A 24,647-nucleotide genomic window follows, 5' to 3' on the forward strand; every position below is an offset into this window, starting at 1 on the left:
GTAGGAATTTCTTAAGGAACTTCAGAAGGAATCCCTGGACTAATCTCTGAAGGATCTTTTGGATGAATCACTGTTGGATCTTCAGGAGGCAACCCTGACTACTCCTGATGAATCTCTGAAGGAATTTTTGGAGACACCTCTAAAAGAACTCATAAAGTGATCTCAAAAGAAACTTCTGAAAAATTCTTGATTGAAGTTTTAGAGCAATCTTTGAAGGAATTTTAGGAAGAACTATGTAGGAATGCACCAAAATTCTGCTTATTGGACGCAATGGCTTCCCCAACAACGGGGAGGAAAAAATGTAATCCCTGAAGAAACTCTTGCAGGAATCCTTGAACAATTTTCCGGAGGAATCACCGAAGGACTTTTTTCAGAAATTTCGCAAGTATTTTATTTAGGAATTTTTAAAAAAATTCTCCAAGGCTTTCTTCAGATACTTTAAAATACATTTCGAAGAATTACTATAGAAAGTTTTCCATGGGTTTCTTCAGTTATTCCGCGAGGGGTTACTTTAGAAAATCTTACGGAAATTCCTTCAAAGATTTTATTCAAAAATTTTTGCAGCGATTGTTTAGAAAACCTGGTTTAGGAATTAAAATATTTCTTCACGAAATCTTTCGGAGATGTGTTTAGGAATTTCTCCATGGATTTAATTGGAAATTTCCGCAGTAATGATTTTTAAGTAATTAATTTTTAAGGGGCTCATCCAGAAGATTATGCCAGGAACTCCTCCAGAAATTCTTACGTTATTACCTTCAGTTATTTCAGCACTTATTCTTCCAGAGATTTCTGCAGGAATTCATTACCGTTAGTTTTCTTCCGGAGTTCCCTCAGGTTATCCTCTTCATTTTTCCAGTAATTTCTACTGGATTGTTTCTAAGGATATACCTACAGATTTTTTTAATCATTCAGATTTTTTTCAGCAATTTCACGAGAGATTTTTCTGGTAATCTTTACAGAAGTTTATGTAGGTGCTCATGCAGGTATTACTAAAGGAATTTCTTAAGAGATGTGTCCACGGAATACTTTTGGGATATCTTTCAAGAGCTTTATTAAAGGTTTTCTTCAGCAATTCTCAATTTCTCAAAATTTCTCAATAATTAAAAGTAGGTGCTCCACTAAAAAGTTTCTCTAAGAATTTATTCTTAAATTTCTCCTGGCCTTGCCGCGGGAATCAGGAATTTACTTGAAATTCTTTCAGATACTTCTCCGAGGATTCTTGCAAGAACAGTTTCAGTAATGTCATCAAGAATTCAACTGGATTTTTTTCAGAAATATGTTTTTTTATTGATTTCTTCAGAAGAAGTCTCTGAATTGATTATACTGCTTAATGTTTTTTTTCAGGACTTTCAACAAGAGATGTGGAATTCCTTTAGAGATTCCTTCAGGAATGCTTTCAGATAATACTGAAAAAATCCTTATGAAATTCGTGAAAATTTTTAAAATAATACCAGGAAGATTTTCCAAAGAAATTCCCGAAAGAACTATTGCAGATACCCCTGGATCTCTTAAGCAAGTTCTGATGTTTTCTCTGAACGAATTCTTGGGGAAATCCTTGGGGCAAAATCTGAAGGAACTCCTTGATATACTTCTGGAGGAATTTCATGAAAAACCTCTTCCAGGGTTTCCGGGCGAGGTTCCTACGAGGAGTCTCTGTGGAAATCCCTGAAACGATTTCTAAAGAACACCTTTAATTTTTTTTTTTTAATCCTTTGTAAAAAACATTTCTGAAAAATTCCAGAAGGAATTTTTGAAGCAACCACTGAATAAATTTTCGAAGAACTTGATTTTTGAAGAAATCTTTGATGAAATACGTGGAAGAACTGTAGAATTCTCAGCAAGTATTGCAAAGGAATTCCTTGAAACATTTTTGGAGACCAGCCAAGGAATAAATCCTGAAGTAATTTCTGAATGAATTTTTGAGCGAATCTTGGGAGAACTTGTTGAAAGAATTCCTAAAGAAAAGTGTTAAATTATTTTGAAAAATAATGAAGCATTTCTTGGATTAATAACGGGAGAAATTGCTAGAGTAGCCCTTGGTGATCTTCTGAAGGAATTTCTTGGATAGTGTAAAGAGGAGTCTCTAGAGTAATACCTAAGAATTTTCTATAGGAGACTTTCTGGAGGTATCCCAGGAAAATTATATGGAACACCTGGAAGAAACGTAAAAAAACTTCCAACAATAATTTCTGAAAAAATCGAAGAAACTTCTTACGCTATTCTCGAAAAGAATACTTGAAGAATATGTGGCAATGTTTCTGGAGGTCATTATGGAGAAAATTTTAAATAATTACATTCTGAAAGGAATTTCCGAAGGAATGTCGGCAATAATTCCAGAAAAGTTTTGTGGAAAATAATTCATGGAGAAGTTTTCGCCCGCAAAAAATCTTTGTGCAGTTCCTTGAAAAAAAAAAGTTGCTCTGAGAATGTTCTTCTCCACCCTACCGGGACCCTGGGCAATAAGCAGTGTTCTTCTTCTTTGATGAAACTCTACGTACTCGCTGGAATTTGGCCTGCCTCTATTCAACTTAATGTTCTTTGAGAACTTCCACAGTTATTAACAGAAGGGCTTCCTTTGCCTGCCATTTCATGAATTTATGTATTGTGTGGCAACTACAATGATACACTATGCCCAGGGAAGTCGAGCAAAGTTTCCGACCGGAAACGGGAATCGACCCCACCGTCTTCGGATTGGCGACCCGAAGTTTAAGGCTAACTGGAGACTGCAATATGCAGTTTGTTTTGGCCCAATTTTGTAATTTGTTTGCGTACAAAAAATACTCAACTAGATCATTTTGGCTCGAATCAAGTAAAGTGACATGACAACTTGTCAACATTAGATTAGGCTGACATTGATCACCCATTTACTTCACGCCTAGAGTCTTGTACCGATTCCGAGTGGACCATTAGTAAAGCATGCATACGGCAACTCCTTATGAAATTCAATTTTCCCATCAAAGTGTCACTCCCAATGCGCAGTGAATGCAAATTACCCTTCATTCCCGCATTTCAGCCCAACACTCTTACGATAAGCATGTAATGCTAGATGGTTTTTACATTTATCGGAATTAATAGTGCATTTGTCACAGTAACGCGCATTCGTTCGATCCCGTGGGTAACATGTTTCCGATGACAGTTTGATTGGCGATTAGAGAGGCTGGAATGGTAGTGCACCTAGGTATTTGAACACTATTCAATTGATAAATTGAATATTATTCTTTCGTTACATGTTTTGCCGCCTTTGTATGAAAATCGTATCCATACGATCTGTGCTACAAACTTGACTCCGAGAGAACCAGACTGTCATAAAAGGAGGGCTCTATTTTCAAGATCATTAACCAACAGTGGTTCTGTATTCATACATTCCTGTTGTCTTTCTTAATGACCATTAAGGGAAAAATTGCTCTGTAGGGTCGATTCTTTAGGTTTGTAATAAATATATTTAAAGATCAGTTAAGTGTGAATGCGAAGATTGAGGTTTCTATGAATATGTATAGGCAAATATCCAAAGCACTTCTGTACATATCAACCCATCAAAATCAATCAATAATTGAAAAATCTTCCCTTCCATGTGCGCTTTCTACAAACCAAACAGACCAAAACAGAGGTCTCTTTCGCATGATTAATGAATCCCCGAATTCGATGACAAAGATCTCCCCTAATCGAAAGTGGAACTAGTTTAATCGGGAGGGAGAAATGTGATCTCACGTGTGGTGCATTCGAAAATCATCTATCTATTCGGTCAATGCGGCCCGGGCGTAGCTCCGGAATTTTGTGGCTCCACGGAGACGCCGATACAGCGCCGATGATGAGGCAGTGATAATCGTGAGGAATACGTTTTCTCTTAGCTAAAAAGTGCCTCGGTTGGAGCGGCGAAATTCAGTTGACGAAGGAATACTCAACCGATCAGTCATGACTGGGAAATTCAGTGGGGTTGTTGGGCTGGTTTTGGTCGTTTTGGTTCAGGTAATTTAGGTTGATATGGTTGAACTAGTATAATTTAGAAGAATATTTTTAGACTAAAATAGCATCGACTGATTTCGGCATACCAATGACGTTTACTGGAGGAACCATGATCACGACAAGTGCCAACAGTATCTACAGTGTGTTTAATGTTATGAATATGAATCTACGACGATACAGTCTAGTTAAACAGAATGGACCTCTCCGATCCTCTAGTGAAAAAATCGCACAAATGGCTCAAAAAGTTGCAGATTTGGGAAAACTGCTTGCTTCAAACGTGACTAAAGCTGCCACCGATAGAGTCACACCCGTGAAGGATTTGTTCAATGCATTGCAAAGTTCGTACGATCAAATGAGTCAGTATCTGAAGTCAGATGCCTTAGTTGCATTGGGTCAAGTTTCTGATGGTTTGGGAACTACTGAATTGGCAAACGCTCTGGACGGAGTCACGAACGCCATTGCCAACGTGACCACAATAACGGAAACTTTTGAGCGCGCAATCGGACAAACGCTGCATGCTGCCAACGGAAAACCAGTAACTCGAAGCACCCTCAATGCCTACATTCCACCAAGTCTGACAATCTCGATGGCGAATGCACTAGGACAGCTGAAGGAACAAACTTCAGTTCTATCGAAGGTCGTTGAATACATGCTGAAAAATATAGCTGTCGTAGATTCTCATATAGCCAAGGTAAATGCCACGGCCTTAAGTTTGGAACAAAAGGTCAACACAACTCTATTGGCTATGGAACAACAGTATCGCACCGAAGCCGACACAATCACCAAAAGACTGTACACATCGCAGAACGTAATCAGAACTGAACTAAGCAATGCGGTCGGCAAACTGTCCATATTCCAATCGAACCGAACTCTCCTCAAACTGGTTGATGGATTTTCGGAAGCTTACACCAAAGTATACTACAATCTGTTCAATCGCAACAAATCAGACGTAGACAGCATTCAAAAAGCCTACGCCGAAATTATCTCCAACATGAACCAGCAAACACGATACCTCAGTAACAACTTTTCCACGGAAATGCAGCAAACCGCAGTCGCCGTTGGCTTCCAATACCTCAACCGGAACTCCAATTTCGACTCTTGCTTCGTCAACCATCAAAACCAGATATTTGCCGCATTCACCCCCTTCAACAACGCCATCAACAGTTGCCTCAACAGGGAGAAAACCCGACTCGGACGGATACCGGACGTGATCGACCGATTCCTCCGCCAGACGGAAGCCAACAACGAAGACTTCGGCTACAACATCGGTACCTGTTCGACACAGACCGGATTTGCAAACTCGGCGATAACCTATCGGCAGGCGCTGACTTGTCTCAATACGGTACGATACCCAGGACCTCAACAATTCTTCACCATTCTTGAATAAAATCATTCGCATTCTCATTATTCCAGACGCTGAACCACGCGGAATCGTTCCAGCAGGTGATCGGCCAAGGATACGATACCATGCAGCAGATGCTCCGGGCGGAAGTGGCCGGAAGCCAGTTTCGGCTTAGGGATTGCTTGGAGTCACGCGGTAACGAAGGTATGGCACTCATCGAAGGGCTGAGCCGAGACGTGGAACGGTGTCTCTATGGCGAGAGTGGCAACCTGAGAACCTCCGGGAAACCGGAGCGAGTGGGAGAGATGAGTGCGGTGGATGAGGGAGAACCGAGTGCAACGACGGAAACTAGCACGGAAGATAGTTTCTATGACGAGCTGGCAAAAGACGTGTTGGGTAACTATTGAACGAATGTATACGAATTTCATGTTATAGAAGGTTGATTGATTGAAGTAAATGAAACCATCATAAATCAAGAATCTTGAACTCGTTTTATTGCATCAACGAATGGTGTCCTCAGAAAATAGAATAAACAGGGCGTATAGAATTGATAGTGAAAACGCACCTTAGCAAATTAAAATAATATTTCAGTCTAGTGGAGTAAATTGAGCAAATGGGTTATGCAGCTTTCTGCTATACATTTTTATCTTTTTATTTTATTCTTACTTTTTCCTTTAGAGAATTTCTTGGCTTTTCAGTCCGATTGTGAGATCAAAAACACCTTATGTTCTCTTACTCCGACGTTTCGATCCGTATCGGATCTTTATCAAGGAATCGAGTTTTTGGTTGTTTTTTCGTCATGTAGATTTTTCAATCTTTCAACTGTCATTCGATATTCTAGTTTCCCGTCCGGTTTCATCCGGAAAACCGTAACTTAAATCAGTGATCGGGATTCGGACCTCTTTCGCTACTGTATGTCTACAGGATTCTGAAATCTAAGGATTCCAATACACCAATTCCGTCATGGTAAAATTAGAGCTGGACTCAAGATTGCTAAATTGCAATGCCCCCTATAATGGTATGCTCTCATGGAAATGACTTGCGTCTTGTTCATATTATCGGGATGACTAAACGAAAGTTCTTTAGTAAAAAAAAAAATAATGCCCATCAAAACTCAATTTTCTCCAGGACTAACTTCAGCAGAACCTCAAAGAATTTCTCCATAGGTTTCTTCAGAATTTATCTTTTTTTTTCTGAACTTGTTGCGAAAAGAAGTTACTTGCAAGAATTCCTTGAATAATTTCAGCAAGAATTCCTTCAATGCAACGATTCCTGCAGGCGTTCCTTTAAAATGTATTCCTGTCCATTTATTTCTTTGAAAATATCTTCAGGAATTCATTCAGGGTTTTTTTTTAGAATTCCACAATAAATTTTTCTTAGACTTACTTCAGGAGTTTACCAAGAAATTATTTATCTTGGAACTAATCCACGCGTTTCTCCAAACTTTCCTCCAAAAATGCCTCAAAAAATGTAACTCCGGCGAAATTTTTTTCACAGTTTCATGCAGGGAGATTCTGGCAGGAGTTCATCTACAGCTTTATGCAGATTTCTTCAGAGATTTTTGCAGAAATTCGTCTATGGAATCCTTTTTCTTTTTTCCGGGAAATTCTTTTTGAAGCTCATGTTGAAACTCCTCCAGAGGTCCCCACAGGTTTTCCTTATTATATTCCCCCAGAAATTATTCTTTGGCATTTCTTCCGAAATTTCAACAGAAGTGCCCGAGATTCTTTCAGGAATTCTGTCATTACTTCAGAAAATTTTAGGAACTTAATTCTTATAAAATACTTGCTGAGGGTTCTCCAGTTCTTTCTTCCGAAGATTTCTTCCTCAGGTTCTATTTATGCAGAAATTTCTCAGTGATGCCTTTAAAGATTTCTCCGCTCCTCCTCTTCTTGGCGTAACATCCGCACTGGAAAAAATACTGCTTCTCAGCCTAGTGTTCTATGAACACTTTCACCAAATATTAACTGAGAGCTTCCTCTGCCAGTGATTATTTTGCATGTGTATATCGAGTGGCAGGCACGAAGATACACTGTGATTGAGGAAGTCAAGGAAGTTTCTTTTACGAAAAGTTCCTGATCCGATCGGGAATCGAATCCGTCACCTTCAGCACAGTCGTTCTGAAAAAGTGCACTACCGCATTGATTATATGGGCCTTCAAGAATTTCTCCAGTATTTTTTTTTCTAAAGCCTCTGCTGAGTTTCCTTCAGAAATTCTTTCAGGCAAAACTTCAGAATTGCTACTGGGATTATGCCTACAATTCCATTTAAAATTGGACTAGAAATTCTTCTAAGTATTTATTAAAAAATATCCCCAGAAGAGTTCTTTTAGAGGTTCATTCAAAAAAAAATCTTCAAATTCCCTTCAGAAATTTCTAATAGAATTTCTTCAAAATTCCCCCCACTACCTTTTCCTGGAATTTCTGCAGGAATTCCCTCTGAATTGAGTAACAGAATCCTTTAGAAACTCTTCTTGGGTTTCTCCAGAAGATTGCCATGCAATTCTTCCATGAACTTCTCCAAAGGTATTTCAAAGATTTCTCCAGAGATTACTTAAGGTATGCGACAGGTAATTTTCTAAAATTTCTTCTGTTGAAATTCCTTCAAGAATTTATCCAGTTTTTTTTCTTTTGTTATTTTGGTCAAAACTTTGGAAAAGTCCCTATAGGATTCCCAGGAGGTATTTCTGACGGAACCACAGAACCAATTCGTAAAATGAATCCTTGTAAGAATTTCTGCAAATCCCTGAAGGATTTTTATAGGAATTTTTGAAAAATTAAAACACTGAAAGGACTATTGAATAAATCCCTTGCTGAAACTCTTAAAGAATTTCTTAACCTTCATAGCCATACGTTGAGAACAGTTCACTGACGTCGTGTACGTTTTGGGTTAAAAAAAAACCCTTATATCAAAGGAAGGTTAAAATGCAAAAGGAGTTTTTGGAGATATACCTAAAGAAATTTCAAAAGGAATCCGTGGATAAATTTATGAAATATTTCCTTAAGGAATTTCTGAAGAAATCTCTTGTCAAATTACTTTAGAAATCCTCGTGGGATTCTTGAAAGACAAATATTTAGAGGCACCACTGCAAAATTTCTGAAAGAACCTTATGAGGAATTTCTGAAGAAATTTATTACTCCAAGAGCAACGAAAAATTAGGAAAAAAAACCTTGAGCAGCCCTCTAATGATGTTACTGGGGGATTTTCTGAAGAAATTCTTGCTGGAATCACTGAAAGTAATACCTGGGATCCTGAAAATCCTGGAGACATTCCTGGGGAAATTTCCATTGGAACCTCTAGGAAAACCCAATGAAGGAAACCCACTGAAAGATCTCTTTGATAACTTTCAGTGAAATCAGTAATTCCAAGAAGATTTTCTGAAATAAAATTGGAAAGATATTTTTAAGAAACTTTTGGAGCAATGTTGGAAGAAGTACAGGAAAGGTTTTTGGATAATTATCTGGTAGAATCTCTAGGAATCTTCGAAGGAATTTCCTTAGAAATCGCTCGAAGATTTTAATGAACATTCCTTGAAAAAAATTCCGAGTGAATCTTGGACAAATCTCTTTTGCAATGTCTATAGAAATTTCGGTATAAACTTCTGGGTAATATTTTTTTTTAATTTCTCAAAGAATTTTTCGAAGACTCAGTGAAGAAAATCATAGAAAATTTTCTGGAAAAAATACATGAATGAAAACACAGAGAAACTTCTGAAGGAATCTCTGTATGAGTTTCCGCATGAATTTCTGGAGATTTTTTAGCTGAAATCACTTAAAGTAATACTACGAAAACCTCCAAAAGAATTCCTGCAGGATATTCTGGATTAATCCCTGAAAAAATCCTAGAGACATTACTGTGGAAATTTTCAATGGAGTCTCTAGGAAACCCCAATAAAGGAATCCTATTGAAAGATGTCTTGGATAAATTTCAGTGAACTCTGAAATTTCAGGAAATTTTTCTGAAAGGCATCTGGAGAAGATATTTCACCACATCTTTAGAGAAATTTTGGAAGGAGTGGATGAGTAGTTTTAAGAAGGAATTTTTGGATAAATTTCTGGTAGAATTTCTAGGAAACTTTGAAGGAATTTCGGAAAGATTTGTTGGAAAATTTTCTGAAGCAATCGCTGGAGGAACTTCTGAAGAAGCCAACTTCTGAAAAAATCTCTCGGAGATTTTTTTACAGGATTTCTGAAGAAATTCATAGAAGAATATTTGAAATAGATGGTCGCAGTGGTATCATGCCCCCAACACAGGAAAAAAAAAAGAATATTTAATGCAATTTATGCATTTTTTTGCGGAATTCCCTGGAATATATATTTTAATTTGACGGAATTCTTAAAAAAAAAACTTGAAATAAGTCTCAATACCACAGAGATTTGTTTTGCACATATGAGGGCGCAAAAAACTGGCAACACCCAAAGGTAACTTTTTCAATATTTAACAGGCACGAAAAATCAGAACAATCGACCGACTAATAGTTGTGACAAAGTGACCCATGTACAATGGTTGTACTTCTAAAGGAATTGGTTTGATATATCTGGAGAAACACCTAGAAGAAATTTTGTAATGAACAAACCTCTTTTACAATGTCTAAAAAAATTACTGGAATTTAGGAAATATTTTTGAAATTTCTGAAAGAATTCTTTAAAGAGTCAGTGAAAAAAAACAGTGAGAGAATACATGGATGAAAACACGGAAGAACTTCTGAAGGAATCTCTGTATACACTTTTGTGTTTGTACCTTTGGAAAAATTCTTGCTGGAATCACTGAAAGTAATACTGCGATAATCTCTGCAGGATTTTCTAGATGAATGTCTGGAAACAAAACCTGGAAAACCCACTCAAGGAAACCCATTGAAGGAATTATTGGATAAATTTCAGGAGGCTCCTCTACAGTTATTTCTGAAGTCTGGAGAACATTCTCAAGAAGTTCAAAGAAGATTTTCTGAAAGGAATCTTGGGAAAATATTTTTAAGAAATCTTTGGAGCAATTTTGGAGGAGTGCAAAAATTGTTTTATGAAGTATTGGATGAGTATTGGATAAACTTCTGATAGAATAACTGGGGAGCTTCGAAAGAATTTTTAATTTTTTCTATGGTGCTAAAAAACTAAACCTATTTGACAGGTGATAGTTTATAATTTTAAAAATTTATTTTCAAGGGCAATTTTTATAAACAATTTCTAAAAAATCCTATTTTAATCCTCGAATACTCAAATTTTGTTCATGTTAATATCAATTTTCGTTACCTAAAAACGATCTAAACATGTTTTGGACTCCAATTTTTTTTATTCGTAATGTTGTGTTTTTTTGTATTTGCTTTTTTTCTAAATTTAATTCTTGAACATCTCTACACAGTTATATTTTACTTGGAAGCCTATTTAGGCAACCGATTTTAAAAACGAAAACATTTTCAGATTTTATGGTTTGTGTTGAAATACTTTTATTTCCTTTTTGTTTTATTTTAAAATAACAAAATTTAATTCTTATTCTCCAAAATATGAACCATTTAAAAAAAAAACAATTGTTTGCATTGAGTACCTACCACTTTACTTTTTTTCTTTTTTTTTTTTTTTTTGCTTCATTAACGACAATTTACACCCAGGCTACATTCACTGGCGTACAGCAGGAAAGATTCTTGTTTGACTTGAATACTCAGTTTTTCGACCGCCAAAAGCGCCATCTCCTCTTGATATGTAAAGACAGCTGTATTGTTAATTTTAGTGCCATCATCGGCCATAACCAAAAAGAAGAAAGCTTTCAATATTTTCTACTGATTTTCTGTAATAGTGAGACCTCTCTGTGTACCTATAAGAGACCCGTTGAGCTGAATAGGATAGGAACTCGAAATGTGATTCATGGTTAATCGTACTTGCCAGGATCTCGTCATTTGTTGAAGAAAAACGGGATTATTTTAGATTATTTCAGTTAGTTTTGCTTAAAAGCTGAGTACCATATTCATTTCATTTTATAGGTTTTGATCTAAAGTATCCTTGGGCTACTACTTGGGCATCCATCAATACAACTGCACAAGTTCAAACTAGATCAAAAAATAGGTAGAATCTAAATTTTCTAACTTTTTAGGGCTTGGAAAATATTTCAAATATTAAGGATGTAAGAGATGGAAGTGACAGAAAAAAAAACTCTAGGGTAAATGAGACTGAAAGTATTTTACTAATTTTTCATGTGAGGATCCAAAATGAATCCAATGATTGTAATTATTCTTATCATCGTAAAAGTTATCATAAAAAGTTCTGAAAAATGAAAGTCTGAAAAATGGCTTCAACATACTCAGCTCAAATTCAACAAAAAAGTCACTCATATCCCTTTCCATCTGGGCCCCTAAATTCAATGATTTGTTAAAAAGTTTTCCGAGCGACTCTAATTTTACCTCAAAGTTTTAAAGTTTTCTAAATAATTTATTTGTATCCCCCCTCAAAATGTTGAATTCCGATCAAAATTGTCCGTGGGGGGGGGGGGGGAGGGTAACATATAAGAGGATATCAAAATTTGTGTCAGCCTTATTTATAAAAAACCAACGCAATTTTCAAATTCAGAAACTACAATATAAGAGCGTAATTAACTTTTAATATTTTTTTTTGTAAATTAGGATTTCAAAACAATTGCGACGCCCAACTCAATATCAGTCATAGAGGTATAACATTGTCCTTTCATGGAAAAAAATAACACTCTAAGAAATATAATGTAATGACTTGACTAGTATTTTGTTTTAGTGATGTTGGAGAAACATCACAAACGCATTTTTTGTATCTACGAGATAGTTGGTTGGCAGAATTGGCTTACCAGCTACCTTATGCATCAATATTCTCAAACAACAATAAGAAATGTTTAGAATCATGGAATACTGAAAAAAATACGAATCTCTGACGAAATGAAAAATCTTCTACGATGAATTCATTGGACATTTTCAGACAGAACTTCTGATAAAGCCTGTATCCGCAATAATCGGGACACAGAAATACAGCTGTAAATATGTAATAGATACATTAAAATTGCTCAAATTTGGCCTAATAACGTCTTAAGATGTGCTCATTTCACTGACAAAATTTCATGTGAATCGGTGCAGTACTTTTTGTTGTAGCAATGAAAGAGTAGCATGTGCGCCATTGAATTTTGTACAGCCCCTAGTTTTACTTGCCAGCTCTGCAACTTTTGAATTTGGCAAAGGAAATGGTTGAAATTTTGAACACAAACCTCTCAATCTACATTCGTTACATAGGCAAAATTTCAAAAAAATCGATGCACTATCAACAATTTCATAGTCAAAACATGTATTGGGACTGAACGTGATTTTAGCCCCTCAGGCAGCAATTAGTCAGCACCCTTTATTGTTTCGATTGTACTATTGAAAGTACTATACCAATAATCATCAAATTTTGCAGACATAAAATACACATAATCAACTACCTGCTGTGAAAATTTCATAAAAATTGGTAGAGAAATTCAAAAGTTATGAATAGGCAAACATCGCATATGAAAAACCCGAAAAATTTTCACTAACACTCACCTCTATCAACACCAGTAGCTTTCAAACCAATTGATAAAAGTTGATGAAATTTTGCAAGAAAGTGTCTCTATAAGTATCATAACTGCTTATGAAATTTCATAATTATCGTCACAGAACTTTGAACTGTAGCGTAAAAGAACCATCTATCATGCGAATGAAAATTGGTCATGATTGTACAAAATGCTTAAAACCACGTCTGTTTGTTTTTCATCCACAGTTAAAAGTAATGCATCGATTTTAATGAAATTTGGCACAAATAATAAACATACACCAATGAGTTCTCAGTCAATTATTTGACCAATTCTACCGATTCACTACAGAGCTACAGCCGTACTTCTGTGTCCCGATTATTGCGGATACAGACTTTATTGTTACTGAACAAAAATCTGATGGAATCAGAAATTCTAACGGAATGGGAGCATTGCCTTGAAAACTTCAATGGAACTTCAGTTGTAGTTTGTTGAAAAAAAAAAATGAAAGTCGAATCTCCTGATGAAACTTTTGCAAAAATAACTGTCAATTAATCAAGTGATATTTTAACAGAATTTATAAAACAATATATGAAAGTATGCTTTTGTAATACGTAACAAAATTTCTTGGATCTCTGTTCAAAATATTGGAATTCGAAAACTTAAGGACTCCTACAGTTAAAAAAAACTATTATTTGACCGACCTTAACATATGCAGCAAATTGATACCTATGAAAGGAAGTTTCAACCTCCTATCTCAATAACACATGGCAGCATCCAGTTATTACGGCAATCATCATCCTTTATTAACCATCTCGAGTTTCAGCTTTATTACCTGAAATGGGATAAAAAGAGATAATATTATTAGATTATATATTTAGGCGAAAAGCAATAATATGTAAGAGTATTAACAAACATTTCTCATTAATAAATCTATACTTTTTCAAGCATTTCTATAAATAGAATTGTGACTAACTAAGAAGTAACATAGTAGAATACAAAGTTTAGTGCAGCTTCGCCTAGTGGAGACAATGTCAGAAAGAAAAAAAAATGTGAAAATAACAGTCATTCATGCGTCTGCTAATAACAGGTTAACCTGAAGTAAGAACCCCATCCTTGCAAACAACCTTGACCTTTCAATAGCAATTACGTGCGGTCCGCATCTTCGAAGGAAAAAATCCTGCGACGATCGCCACCAACTGTAGATTCATTGAGAAAATACTGTCAGCGTCAGACTGCCACCGGATGTCCACCGCAACGATTATTGGTATCGATTAATTTCGATGACAAGAAATAATCTCCTGCGAACCGACGGCGAGTGGATCAGACCTCGTGCACACACGGCGTCTCCTCCTTACTTATTGACTGCGTTATTGCTTTAGCGTAAGCGCCGTGACATCACCGCATCCTCCCAGTAGCAGCGTTGGTAATTCAAGCCATAAGAACTGAAGGAATTTAAATGTGGATGCCCTTCCCCCATGATTCCTTGCACTAGGAGATAGTGGATCAACAGGCAGCAATAGTTCTCCTCGGCCCAGGAAGTAACGAGCGTACCGCTTACAGTTCTGAGGACCTTAGGCCTCATGATGCCTGGTGGTGCTATTTAAAATCTATGAAATTTATTGACCTCCGTGCTTCCTTTTAAGGAAAGTTGACTTCGTTGTTGGCGGCGCTCGGTTCACCGCCAACGTCATCAACCGACCAGCTAGCCAGCGAGCGTTTGCCAGAGAGTGACTAGAGGGAACAACCGAGACGCGCCCGAGCGAATAAATGAGAATAAAAAAAATGTCATGGGTGTAGCCAGTTACCTGCTGGAATTATTTTCTGCTTACAAAGCGTTTTTTAAATCATATTCCTGAATACTGAATGGATGGTAGATCTAAGGTAACAATCAGCATGCCTTTAAGGTTTATTCATGTTTTATCCTGGTTTTTACGAGCATGTGAAAAACCTAGTTGTTCTATATAAGTTTTATGTACAGTCGACTCTCCACATGTCGATGTTCTACATCTCGATATCTCTCCCTATCTCGATGGTTTGGTCGGTCCCTTCAATCTGCATACATTTTACATTCTACATGTCGATATCTCCTTATCCCGATATCTCTCTATCTCGATGCGATCTCGTTCGTTTTTGTTCGAGATTTTCTCTCCATATGTCGATATGCCCGTTTTTACAGGTTGCTAGATCTAGTTTCTTAGGTGCAAAACATTTTGTGAAGGTGAAGTGACATCTGTTTGTTGACGGTTTTTCCTAGTTACGGACGATTTTTCAATCTAGTGTGCATTACAAATTTGTTCTTGAGTTCGATCTCTCCCTATCTCGATGGTCCCTTCACTATCGAGATGTAGAGAGTCAACTGTAGTAGGATTTTACGTTGCACCTTTGGCATTCCATAATACTATCATATAACTTCTGCATAAACATCTTCAGTTAAAGACTGAATGACTACTTGAATTGGTTTTATAACTTATTATATACCATTTCAATAAAACTTGAATTTGCAGTTTGTTGCCGAAGAGATTTATTTTGTAAACAAATATACAAAACTGTGAGGCAATGCTTGAAATCAACAAAAGATGTCGTGGCCGTAACATAGACTAAGAAATGTTGTGATAAAACCGTTAGTTCTATCATGAGCTCAGTTATAACCATCTCAGGAGGGTTAGCCCTCTGAGGAAACCCAGAGAAAAAAATGTCGCCTAGCCGGGAGAATTTATGTAAATACAGAAAAGTCATTATTCAATTTTATGATTTCACGTACAGCTTAAGATCAATCTAAACGATTCAACACGTTTTCGTCATTTTATTTTCAGAAAAATAACATAATGTCTTTGAATCTCCGCTATGTTGAAAAAACCTTTTTTGCACCCAATTCCATCGAGTAAATTATATGCTTTTAACTTCCAATTAATGCACAGTTTGTGTGGCGCACTTATTTTTTGTCATTATCACAGTCACATTCACCACAAATTTGCCGTGGCATGTCTCCTAACACGTATTAAATAGGAAAACAAATCTGAATTCCAGATCGACATCTTTCCAATTGATCGCTATATTAAAAAACCAAGCATATTTTTTGACTAAAATATTACGGCGCACTGAAACGGCAAAAATTAGCAATAGCTAATATCTCACAAAAATATTGATGAAAACTTTCTAAGTATTTTATGATAGAGAGATGTTCCTTCTTTTTATCATCTGCACGAAAAACTATTGAAAAATCTCAATAGAATTGCGAGTAATTCAATAAAAACATGATTTTTTAATGCTTCGTCCATACAAAGTGTTAGGCGAATTTTATCAAGTTTATTGCTAATTTTTAATTGAGCGATAATATAGCTGCCTCTCGAGTTCTAATATGCCTCCATAAGCCCACGTTCTGGCTAGTTGGCCCAGTCTTATTACGATTTACAGGACTTTCGTATACAAACCGGCTTAGGATACAACCCATCATAGTTTTATCGTATCCCCGAAACAACCTTCAACATATTCTATACCATATTTTTTTCTGAAGATCAAACATTAGTGAGAAATAAACAAAACAAATGTTTGACAAGTCAGAAGATGGTTTTATTTAGAAGGTTGTTTCGGGGATACGATAAAACTATGATGGGTTGTATCCTAAGCCGGTTTGTATACGAAAGTCCTGTAAATCGTAATAAGACTGGGCCAACTAGCCAGAACGTGGACTTATGGAGGCATATTAGAACTCGAGATGACTTTAAAGTTGGTATCAATGGTTTAATGTTTAGGGTTTTTGAATCGCTAAAATACTTCGATAAAATCAAAATTGTTACTTGGGATGAGTCTATAGTAAGCACTACTGCACTAAAAAATCAATTTGATTGAATGCGAGACAGCTGAGAAATTGCGGTGACAGCGTCTAATGGGAGACTCGACTTATATGGTATGGGGAAGATGTCTGGATACCAAAAATGGCAACCAGAACATCCAAGGTAGTGGTCCAAAGTCCAAGATAGCGGCTCGAAATTCAAGGAGGCGCCTGTTTATTGGAGTTTTTGGCCCTAAAACGATGCAATGTGGATATATTTGGTATAAGGAAGATGTCCGGAATCCAAAAATTGCGACCACAATATCCAAAATGGCGGTCTAAAATCCATCCAAATTCAAGATGGTGGCTATTCATTCAATGGTGTTTTAGGCTCTAAAATCATGAAATATGGATATGTATTGATATGTCCGGTCAGGAGTCCAAAAATGGCGACCAGAATATCCAAGATAGTGGTCTAAAACCCGAAATGCCGCCTTAAACATTCAAGAATTCAATAAAACCATGCAATATAGGTATGTTTGGTATGGGCAAGATGTCCAGAGTCTAAAAATGACAACAAGAATGTCTCCGATGGAGGTTCCAAATCCAAGATGACGACTGTTTAATGGAGTTTTAGGCCCTAAAACGATGCAATATGGGCAGGGCCGGATCTAAGGGGGGCGGAAGGGGGGACAGAGCCCCTGGTCCCCACATTTTAGGGGTCCCTGCAAAAACCGTTTTCGCTTGCTAAACATTAACTTTATTCTTCGTTTTACTCAAGTACTGCTCAAAACCAAAGAAAAACTTTTTTGCTCATCGCATGTGTACCTCCGAGGGGCCTCCACATCCCCTCCGGCACCCGGGCCCCCACAATCCTTAATCCGGACCTGAATATGGGTATATTTGGTATTTAGAAGATGACCGGAGTTCAAAAATGGCGACCAAAATATCCAATTTAGCGTCTCAAAATTCAACATGGTGGCTGTTCAATGGAGGTTTAGGCTCTCTAATCATAAAATATGGATATAATTGATACGTAGAAGATGTCCGGTCCGGATTCCAAAAATGGCGACCAGAATATCCAAGATGATAAAATTCAAAATTACGGCTGAAAATTCAAGATAGCGGCTTTTTTCTCGAGAGTTTAGGCTCAAAAATGAAAAGTCGGAGAAACGATATGAATTCTTGTTTCATGAAATGGATTTTTGTTAAACGTATGAAAGTGAGATATTCATGAACAAGTCATTTGAGTTTGTTGAAATGGCTTTTCGAAGGCAGGAGAAAGGTGCCATCACCGCTAGGTGGATTAATTAGGGTTTATACAGTACATACGGTCCCATGAATAAATAGATTTTTAAAATTAAAAAAAAGTCCCGTTGTTCATTGCATGGTACGATCAAGCATGACATTCAGATCGCAACAGTGCTTATCCCGAAAGCGAAAAACAGAAGAATAATGAAATCTTTCGAATCAGGTACATAAAATGGTAAATAGTTCTAGTTTGACATAAGACCGGTATTTCTTTTTATTTCATCATTAGGGTGACCAATTTTATGAAAGGGTTGACCAAAAAATCTAGATTTTTTTTAACTGTATTGACGAGATTTTTAGCCCTAGGCTAGTTCATCTCGGGACCTACGCTTTACTTCCCTTCCGAAGGAAGAACTCACATTTTTGCGAGTTTGTTGGGAGTGGGATTCGATCCCAGGTCCTCGGCGGGATGGTCAAATGTTCTAACCATCACAATAGGTCCGCTCCAAATCAAGATTTAAAAAAACTATAAATTTTCAAAAAATCATAACTTTTGAACCAAGTGATCGATTTTGATTTTTTTTTTTGAAAGTTTTTGCAGTTTTCAGAATTAGCTATTTCACGTTTTCATGGTCTTGGGACCAAAGGGGCACCCCAATTTTGTATTTTTTATCAACAAAATAAGGAAATTTGGTGTAACCTATCAAAAATCAGAGATGCATGTTTTTTTTAAGTTTTTGAGATATATTTTTTTGAAAATGCAAAGCCAAATTTTCCCATACAAAACAATCAATCAAATAATATTTTGAATCCTTTTAAAACTATGTATACCAAAAACATCAGGAATCGCTCAAAAAAGCAATACAAGGATCAGTTTTATGAGGATTTACAATATCAGGCAATTTTAGAGCAGCTAGTATTAAATATATTCAAAAAATCTTGAGATATGATTGGATAACCTCAGTGTCAGAAGTTTACAAGTGGTAGTCGAAATACGCGCACCTGTCAAAGGATAAGCAAAATAGGGCGGAATTAAAAGGCATAACACTCATTCGAAAAAAAAGGTTTTCAAATCGGTCAACTGGATCAAAATTTATGATTTTTTGAAAAAAAAAATAGTTTCTTAAAACCTTGATTTTTAGAGCCGCCCTATCTGTAAATTGGTCTCCCTAATTACGAAATAAAAAACAATTACGAGTCTTATTATTTTCGATGAACTACAAACCTACCCATTGGATATTTATTAATATTTATGAATATTTTAATTTACATTGATTTTTTTCTTAGGCCTCTCTCAAAAGTGTAGCTACACAGTTCAAAATTGTTGCATCGAGTTCGCTGTAACTAAATGACCATGATCGCTTTAAACACAATTCACCATGAGATTGTAAAATTACAGATTGTCTGCAGTAAGCAGCTTCCTTACAACTTTGCTTGCAAGATGTTCTTACATGTAAAACTCAGCTAACATTTTCAGCGCTATAAGCTTCAATAATTTGCTTTCTGTTGTGTAACAATCGAATACAAGCAGTTAAAGCTGTATAAAAAGGTAGCTAGTCAAATATAAATTATTAGCTAATACACGGCTTTAAAACAAGCTCCATACAACTACCAAACTCGAATTTCTGAAATCCACCACTTGTTAAAGGGGCTGCACTCTTTTCCAACTCCGGGAGATTTCCCCGATGATGTGCAAACTTGAACAAATCGAATAGAAGTCTCCACTAACAAAACAGCTGCTACTATACAGTACAATTCGTAATACTGACAAATTCACAAACCAACAGCGCTTTGAAAGCCATTATGCAATATCATTACAACTAGAAGCTGCAATGAAGAAACTGTTGGTGTACCAACACGGCTTGTCGGATGTAAACATTATTGTCAAAACAAACTCTAAGCGGGATATATAGCACCTACACAAATACTTTACAACTATTCATCTCTTTGTTGTGAAATTATTTGGGTTACTTTTATTGCACTTTAATCCAACTCCGGAAGATTTGCCGGAAGATGTTGCAAATCGAATAAAAGTTCCACCCAATACAACAGCTGCTTTTATACAATACGTTTTGTAATGTTGCCAAATACACACAACAGCAGCGCTTCGTAGCTCTCTTAAGAACATTCTTTCAGCTAGAAGCTATGACGAAGCTACTCTTGGCGCAACCATACAGCTTGGTCAATGTAAACATTATTGCGTTTGACGTTTCACTTGCTTTTGCAGAAAGAAGAAGTTGGGTAACGTTTCTTGTGGCACAATTATGAAGCCTTGTCTGGAGTAAAACAAAACGGGCTATTTTCTATAGTATTTATATATAGCAGTGTGGCAGCGAGGACATCATCGGGACCAGTGGATACGGAGATCTGGAGTTCAATTCCAAGTAGCGGCAAGTACTTTAATTATTCAATTTTAAAAACGATACTAATTCCAGTTCCTCGTGTATTGCGTCACGGTATTCATACCCTAATTATATTTAATCGAGGAATTTGGGGATATTTCAGGCCAAACATTTCAATAGGTCCTATCTGCATTTGAGTGGCTCTCTTTGTTCACTTTCTCTTTCAATCATTACAATGTAATGGCACACTTTTCAACTATTTTTGCAGTACAAATCAAAAGACGATTGTTTTGACCATCGTTCAATGCAAGGAGACAATCATAATACAAAGAAACAGCTGAGATATTAACGAAAGAGAGGGAAACCAAAGAGAGCCTTTCTTCTGCAGATTGGACCTTTAGACATGTTTGGCCTGATTTAACAACTGTAAAAAGGCTGAAAAATCGCCTTTGCAAGATATTATTCAGTTAGTGGTTACATAGGAGCCAAGAAAAGAGTTATGACTTGCTGGCATAAAAGCTGTTTGCACAGCATATACATGTGGATTATGTTCGCCAGATTCATTGGTATAGGGCTTGCATAGAAGCTTCCCTCTATATGTAGCGTTAGCGTTAGTTAGCGTTAGCGTAGTTACGGTACACTTCGTAGATTGGATACTAACAAAACAACATTCATGTACCTTTTGCTAATCTTGCTCGGATTGCTTTTCGGAACAAGGCCGGGGAGTTAACTTTGTTCCAATCTTATGCAAAAACACCAAAAGCACAAATGTCATTATTCCCGGCCACGCCCATCTTTACCGTAACTTGGGATAGGGGAAGGAATGTTGATGTAGCACTTATATAAGAGGCCTCTGACTCAGTGGCACTCCCACAAGTACTACGGAGTGGGTGATTGGGAGGTGTATTGTGTAGGTCAAGGATTCGCCTGAAAAGCTGGCGATGGACCCACGGCATTGGTTGTTTACTTGGTTAAAATTTAATCTTTTGGAAGCCGGCAATCAAAAGAGATTTTTTTTCTATTAATTGTTTAAATAACTATGTTTCTGCTCAGTGAGAGGCCCAAGCAGAACCGATCCCTCCAGGGTCATCGGAACATTACAATAAATGTTTGAAACGCGTAAAAAAAAGAAAAAAAAAGTTGGCGATTCGAGAAAAAAAAACCTCAATTTACAATAAAAAAAAACGCGAAAACAACAAAAAAAGCATCTCAATTTTTTTAAAACAGAAAAAAAAGTCACGTAAAACGAGCTGAACGAAGATAAAATCAAAAGATATTTTTTCTATTGTATAAATAAGTATGTTTCAGCTCAGTGCGAGGCACAAGCAGAGCCGATCCCTTCAGGGTCATCGGAGCTTTGCAATAAATGTTTAAAACGCGAGGAAACAATTGGCGGCTCAAGAAATAACAACAAAAAACATCTTACTTTATCATAAAAAAAAGAAAAATAAAACAAGATCGCGTAAAACGAATAAAAAAAGTGGGCGATACGAAAAAAAAATCATTTTTTTTCAAAAAAATAAAACACATTTACACCCGCGACATTACGACACTCGGCTCGAGGAAAAACGACGCGGACGTGGTCTACTCGCCACCGAATGATATGGCGATCTTGATCCTTAAAAAAAAATAAGAAGGATGTTTCGTCGTCCGACCGCAGGGTTGCCCGCTTGTACATCTGAAATTGAAAATAGTATAAATGGTGATAGGCTCACAACAGTTACATAATTTTCGGAAATAGATCTCTCTAGAGTTTAGACATAGACAAAAATTACCTGAATCCTCCTGAAACAAATGTTTTATTAACAATGAATTTTTCTTGGAATTTTTCTGCATTTAAATTAACAAAACTGAAAAATTACAAGATCAAAATTTGTTATGGTAGATCTTACGCCGTAACGCACCATTATAAGGTGATTTACCCACGTTACGGGGACTTCCGTCTATATGTACAACACAGTAACTCAGCATCAAGCCGTATTGAGGACGCTTTGTTGACGTTTACATCTATATATATAAAAATGAGTTTGACTTTCCTTTGAGGCAACAAAAGTCAAGAACGGATGAACCGAGAAGCATGACTCTTGCACGGTTCGGTTCGTATTCGTGGTGGCTGTGTTTATATGTACAAAAAACTACAAAAAATCAACTAGAAAAGTATAAAAAACTGATAAAATACTGATTTTTCATGAGCTGGGAAGGAAACCAACACGATCGAAATGAAACCAATCTAGAGTGCGGTGACGTTTTGGGCTCAGTTGTCAAACCACCACAGCTTGGCAAGACAACGTTTGCCGGGACAGCTAGTATATATCTATATATATAAAAATGAGTTTGAAGTCTCTTTGAGGCAACAAAACTCACGAACGGATGAACCGATCAGGATGACTTATGCAGGGTTTGATTCGTATTCATGGTGGCTGTGTTTATATGCAGAAAAAGTTACGAAAATCATTTGAAAAAGTATGAAAAATGTGAAAATACTGATCTTTCATGAACCGGGAGCAAATTCAGCGTGATCAAAATTAAATCAATCTAGAGTGCGTTGCTGCGATGACCTCAACAGTTGTCAAACCAACACAGCTTGGCAAGACAAAGTTTGCCGGGACAGCTAGTCTATCTATATAAAAATGAGTTTGAAGTCCCTTTGAGGCAACAAAACTCACGAACGGATAATCCGATTAGCATGACCCTTGCACGGTTCGATTTGTATTCATAGCGGCTGTGTTTATAAGTAGAAAAATTTATGAAAATCAAATTAAAAGAAGAGCAATTGCAAAATTACTGAAATTCTTATGAGCGGGGAAGAAATTCGAAGCGATTGCAATAAAACCAATCTAGAGTGCGGTGCCAAAATGAGCGCACAGCAGTTGTCAAACATTCACAACTAAAATGGCAGTACAACGTCTGCCGGGACAGCTAGTATATATTTAAAAATGAGTTTGACTTCCCTTTGAGGCAACAGAAGTCACGAACGGCTGAACCGATCAGGATGAATCTTGTATGGTTAGATTTGTATTCATGGTGGCTGTGTTTATATGTAAAAAAGGTAGGAAAATGAACTAAAAATGTAAGAAAATAGACAAAAAGCTGATTTTTTATGACCTGGGAAGGAAATCAGCACGATCGAATTGAAACCAATCTATTGTGCGGTGCTATGTTGAGCTCAACAGTTGTCAAACCACCACAAGACGGCAAGACAAAGTTTGTCGGGACAGCTAGTTCACAATAAATGTTAGTTGGTAATCGAATGAAATAACATGGAAATTGAAACATTCTAAAATTTACGTCAAGGGTAGTTTTCAGATTTTCTTTCTGTGTTGTAGAGTCAAAATGACCCATTGATTTTGCAAATTGTGCTTTTTAATCATGAAAAATTGAAAATAAATGATAAAAAACAACAAACAAACGATCATTGATCTGAAACAAAAATCTTTCCAAAATCTTTTTCATTTCATAAAATATTTGAGGGCGTTCGAAGCAATGGAGTGTTGGAGACAAAAACCCATTTTCGACTTTTGTCAATCCATACAAATTGTACGAAGTTTCAAAATTGACCCAATTTTCTCCGATTTATTTGATTTTTCAAATCATCGTAAAAATAATATAAAAACCCGGATTAATCCACCTAGTGGTGATAGTGCCTTTCTCGTCGAATATGTACTCATGATCTTTCCGTCGACGTAAGCATCCTGAAACCTATGAATAATTTATTTATAAAAGCAAGAATTTTATCCAAGCGATTATCGAGTTGGGAAACGTATTGATGGCACATATTTCCGACGTTATATTCAATCTATAGGCAGAGCTGAAAAATATCAGACCTCTTAGTTGACTGCGTGACCACCTTTACTATTACTGGAGTTCCGATATGGTCTGAGAATGCTTTCCTGCTTACAGTTCATCAGGTTACCTAAAAAGCTGCGGTTTGATATGTCGCAGTGCATGGTTTTAGTTCAATTTTATATTGGCCACTTCCAACGAGACACCCGGAACCGGTTCCGGAACACAACCAGTTCAGATATGATCTGAGAATATTATCCTGTTTACTGTACATCAGGATATCAAAAAAGCCACTATTTGATATGTCGCATGCATGGGTTTAGTTCACTTTTATGTTTGGCCACTTCCGGCAGGACACCTGGAACCGGTTCCGGGACACTACCGGTCCCGATATGGTCTGAGAAAGTTTTCCTGCTTACTGTTCATCGCGTTATCGAAAAAGCCGCGGTTTGATATGTCGCATGCATGGGTTTAGTTCACTTTTATGTTTGGCCACGGCAGGACACCTGGAACCGGTTCCGGGACACTACCGGTTCAGATATGGTCTGAGACTATTTTTCTGCTTATCATTCATCAAGTTATCGAAAATGCCGTAGTTTGATGTGCCGCATGGATGGGTTTGTAGCGTTTTCATATCTGGCCCCTTCCTGGGGTACTGGTCCGGAACACCTAAATGGCCATAACTCCGGAACGGCAG

At 36.8% G+C, this 24,647-nt stretch overlaps 2 protein-coding genes across 6 annotated transcripts in view; one reads left to right on the forward strand and one right to left on the reverse strand.

The window, feature by feature from the left end:
- The window catches only part of LOC109427584 (serine-rich adhesin for platelets), a 539,771-nt gene that overhangs the window by 238,495 nt on the left and 276,629 nt on the right, over window positions 1-24,647 (reverse strand). The gene's annotated exons all lie outside the window — the stretch shown is intronic.
- On the forward strand, window positions 3,795-6,154 carry LOC109427585 (uncharacterized). Its single transcript, XM_019703169.4, has 3 exons — window positions 3,795-3,966; window positions 4,019-5,305; window positions 5,377-6,154. The coding sequence occupies exons 1-3, from the start codon at window positions 3,913-3,915 to the stop codon at window positions 5,710-5,712; spliced, it is 1,677 nt and encodes a 558-aa protein (XP_019558714.2). The 5' UTR covers window positions 3,795-3,912; the 3' UTR covers window positions 5,713-6,154.

This window comes from Aedes albopictus, chromosome 2 (genome assembly GCF_035046485.1).
Source record: "Aedes albopictus strain Foshan chromosome 2, AalbF5, whole genome shotgun sequence".
NCBI classification, from domain to species: domain Eukaryota; kingdom Metazoa; phylum Arthropoda; class Insecta; order Diptera; family Culicidae; genus Aedes; species Aedes albopictus.